Below are 4,400 nucleotides of genomic sequence, written 5' to 3'. Positions count from 1 at the left end.
CCTATGACGGCGCGGTTATGCCGCGCTCAGAACTTGAGCGATTAGCTCGCTCGGCCACGGTGGATGCCTTGTCGCCGGTGGTAAGCAAGGGTTTATCAATTTACCGCAAACATTTGAACGACCGCGCTTCATAAAACGCGTTAGGGAACAATGTTATGCCAATTGCGGCAAGTTGAGATTGGCTTCAAACGAAAGCCGATTGTCAGGACTACATGTGATTTCCTGACCATTACCATACCTTGCTTAGTTTTACGACAGTGACCGTTTTTGTCTCGAAAAACAGGCCACATTTTTCGCCGTTTCCATAGACTCCCATTGTACAATCTTTAACTGCTCTGGGAACAAAATTGAAGCTTACTGCAACATGATCGCTGCAGTATTCTCGTCCGTTTAGGTTCCCAGAAGCGCTCTGTGGTCTGCGTTTTTCAACATTCACCCTCTACACTTAATTATTCGGGAAGAACTCGCCAGTTCCATTGAAAACGCGCTAGCTTCGCGCCGGGGCCGCCAGGGGCGCTGGCTATGATGTGTCCACAAAAGCTGGATATGCTTTTTATAGTAAGACTTAACGGCTCCAATTTCTATAGCTATAACACGGACTTCTTGTTTAAAAAGCTCCCAAGCAGCAAATGTGTGCAAACCAATCGAAAAAGATTGCCTCATTGTCGTCTGGACGCGATTTACGAATTCCTGATCGCAGAGAAGCTTTGAGTTCATCTTCCAAAGGGCCCACTGTGGGCGGAATTGTTTATGACGGTTTTCACCAATTTGAGCAATAACAATACAGTGATCTGAGAACGACACTGCTTCAGTGCTACAGGATATTTTACGAGAGAGGAGCGATGAGGACACGTAAATCCGATCAAGGCGAGCATAAGAACATCCCTGAACTCTTGTATATGCCGTTACACGGTTCGAAACACCAATGTCAATTAGCCCCGCGTTATCTACAATACCGGATAAAAGCTCACCACTCCTGTCTCGCCTGCCATTAGGATTGCTACGATCATTAGCGTCACACACACAGTTGAAGTCACCCATTAGTACAGTGCATCTGTCGGAGTCAATTAAATTAGACATATTTTGAATAAATCAAGTCGTTTCGAAACCTCATTAAACGCATATAGATTGATAATTCACCACGGCGCTCCTTGCAACAAAAAATCACAGCATATATATCTGCCCTCGTTATCAACACTAGTACTGATTGCTGAACAGGGTAGGCTCTTTCTCAGGAACAGCCAACAGCCCGCAGATAAACCTTTTGCATGTGAAACACACACGTTGTACTCAGACAGAAAAGGCCGCAGGGCCCTCTCAGTCTCTTCGTCACTCTCGATCTTTGTCTCCTGGATGGCGACAAAGTAGAGACGCTTTCGTTTAAAAAGTCTACGGAGCTGCGCCTGTTTCTGCGAAGACCTAAGGCCACGTACGTTCAAGGTTGCAAAGATAAGTCGCTCAGATTGCGCCATGGTGACTACCTTCTATTGCGCTTATTGTCCCATGTGATCAGTCCTGAGGGTTGATGGTGAGGCTTCCCTTGAACCCCCCTCAGGCCTCCTAGATCGGGATCGCCGACACTTCCCATGGTGCGGGGACGTTCGGCGACGGCGTGACTTCCTACTGACTGTCGCTGGGTCACTCTCCTTGCTTGAATCCGAGCTGTACGTCGCGCGGCGTTTGGGTATTGTCGTATCCACAGAAGCCTGCATATCTTCATCTAACGCCACACCATGATGAAAAGGCTGCTGCGGAGCTGCAGCGCAAGCAGGTGAAGCAGCTTCAGCAGGATCCTTCCTAAGGTCTCTTTCCTGTGCTAGAGGCTCTTCGGTGCCATTTTGGGTCAGCGCAGTGTCATTCTTCGTGGGGACTTTTCCTTGTGCTTGAGGCTGTTCGGAGCTATTTTGGATCAGCTGCTTGCAAGATGCACCTGGTTCTTTGCACTCAGAAGTTGCAACTGTGTCAACAGCAACTGAATTTCTTGTCACTTCTGGATCCTTCTTGGAGGAGCCAGCAGAATCTGAAGTTGACGGTGTGTCTCCTGTTGCATCCAGAACCTCGGTGGCATCCATGATATGCTCTTGTAGGCTATCATCTGGCTGTTGCGTACGCTGCCTCAGTTTGTTAGCGTATGTCACAACACAGTCCTCAGCGGAATGGCCGAAGCGTCGACAGTCGTCGCAGCGAGGAGTCCTGCAATTTCGACGGATGTGTCCAACCTTACTACACCGAAGACAAAGTGGTGGGCGGCCAGGGATCAGGACGAGGCTTTGCACTCCACAGACATAAAGAATGTGGGGAACGTCGCCAACACGGACTCCATCGGCAAGGGACAAAACAACATCACGGTTTAGCGTCTGCATTTGCTCCATGTCCGCTACTTTCCAGCTTTCTTTTGATATTGTCTTGACCTTCCCAAACACTTGCAGTGCCTCGCGAATATAGGCGTCTTCCAAGTGCTCAGGAAGCCACATAAGTTTCATCTTTACTTCCGTAGGCTCCGGGTCAATCACGAGGCATCGACGATTTTTCACGAAAAATTCACCTCTTGTGACCAACTTTGTTTTCGTTAGCGTTGACTTGCACGTGACCATCCAAACATGTGACATTTGGAATTGACCTATCGAGCTTATTTCCTTCAAGTCGATAATCTCCCGAAGAGCATCTCTGAAGTCTTGAACCCGGTAAGGGCGACCAGCTAAGTCCGCATGTAGAAAAATCGAATCCACAACCAGCTTACCGGTGGGAAGGCGAGGCAGTACAACACGGTAGTCATTGCCGCTGGCTGAAGCCTGAGCAACACCTCGGCCCATGGCCGATAAATCCTTGGTAGCGGAGAACATGAAAAACGCGACCGTTCAGACCGTCGTCTTCGTCTTTCTCCTCACAGCCACTCCTTTGCTTGGAGTTGCGCTGAAAGTAACTTTCATGCTTCCCAAAAATACGCGTCCTGTATAAAGGTGTCACAGTACGAGATGTAATATCGCAGTTATATTGCGTGGTACAAGCGTACATTGCCATCGGGCGTCACACCATGTCAATATCATAACGACTTGGTGGTTTAAAGACAGGCACCCATTACAAAAGGCACACACATTACTGCGCGTATTCCCTTAAGACCACGTAGTGGGTGCATCGCAACTTCGAAAAAGTTTCTCGCGCATAATTGCTCCTGGTTTAAAGCATGCTACCCATTACATAAGGCACATACCTTAGTGCGCGCATTCTGTTAAACACTCGTAGTGTTCGAAGTGCGCACTAGGGGCAGGAGATCGCTATCGCGTTCAACTCTTAAAGGCGAAGCTTAAGCGTCTCCTAATTTTTTCTGACTGCTGTTCGCAAGATCACATATAACCAACTTGTCCGCCATTATTACTTAAGGAAGTGCTGAAAAGTCTCACGGGTCTCCTCCGGCTTCCATGGTTTCTTAATGGCTCTATGCATTAAGTAAGGCTATCACACGATCCCCGGAATCCTATGCTCTATCTTTCAAGATTAAGACGCGACGTTTCCTGCTCCGCCACGCCATCTTTGCTCATTCGAGACACAGACGGCGTCTTTATGTTCTTAACACGCCTCGACAAGTTTCTCAAAACTTCGTAGACACATTACGCTTCCGTCTACTCCACGCCGCCTCGCGGTATCTTTTCACAACCGCGAAAGACTTCATGCCAGCGGAAGAAGGCGACGTTGCTGAGGACAAGATCGTTACTTCGATTAAGCCAAAATGTTCTTGTGGGAGATAACGGCCTACCGACGTTGCCACCTCCCTCCCCTATCCACCCTCCCCTTCGTCCAAAGAGCCAAGAAGCGGATGCTAAGGGTAAAGGTAGAGACTTAAGCTTGTTGGAAATCTATTTATAGTAGACTTACAGAGCCAAGACACAACAACAACTATGTGCCGTCTTCGATGCTGCCGTTGTGTTCTCGCGCTGTAAGTCTACTACTAGGATGCGGGCTCACATCTAATCACGAGTGCACGTCTTCGCTTGCAGCGTACGGGGCAGGAGACGTTAGCGTAGCGTCTGCCATCTCGCCGACGAAGGAGAGAGCTGGTCGTTTCACGGCGTTCGTGTGCCTTTTTTTCTTTTTTTTCATGATGATCCATCTTATTCCTGTCGCTACTCATCTGAGCGAAACGAGGGCTCCTTCTCGCGCAGTTGCCGTCTCTCCTCCTCCTTCTCTCGCCTTCTCTCCTCTATTCCTGCTACTCGCATTGGCCTCGGTAAAACTGTGCAGTGCCCCTTGTGCACGATATAGCTGGCGCATAGCTCGAAAATGACGCTGCAGATAGAGGTGCGTGGATACTCGAGCATTTCGAACATCCGATCGCGTGAGGGGGAGGTAAGATGTTCGAAGTGTTCGAGCATTCTACTCCTGATAATTGCGGCTGATGACCC

The 4,400-nt window shown here is 48.9% G+C and overlaps 1 protein-coding gene across 1 annotated transcript; it reads right to left on the bottom strand.

Annotated features, from left to right (window-relative positions):
* Positions 1 to 1,493: 1,493 nt before the first annotated feature.
* LOC119399148 (uncharacterized) lies at positions 1,494 to 2,878 on the bottom strand. Its single transcript, XM_049417555.1, has one exon. The coding sequence runs from the start codon at positions 2,841 to 2,843 to the stop codon at positions 1,494 to 1,496; it is 1,350 nt and encodes a 449-aa protein (XP_049273512.1). The 5' UTR covers positions 2,844 to 2,878.
* Positions 2,879 to 4,400: the final 1,522 nt, after the last annotated feature.

Source organism: Rhipicephalus sanguineus, chromosome 7 (genome assembly GCF_013339695.2).
Source record: "Rhipicephalus sanguineus isolate Rsan-2018 chromosome 7, BIME_Rsan_1.4, whole genome shotgun sequence".
NCBI lineage: Eukaryota > Metazoa > Arthropoda > Arachnida > Ixodida > Ixodidae > Rhipicephalus > Rhipicephalus sanguineus.
Note: the sequence above shows the minus strand (reverse complement) of the source record. Positions and strands in the feature narration are given on the sequence as shown.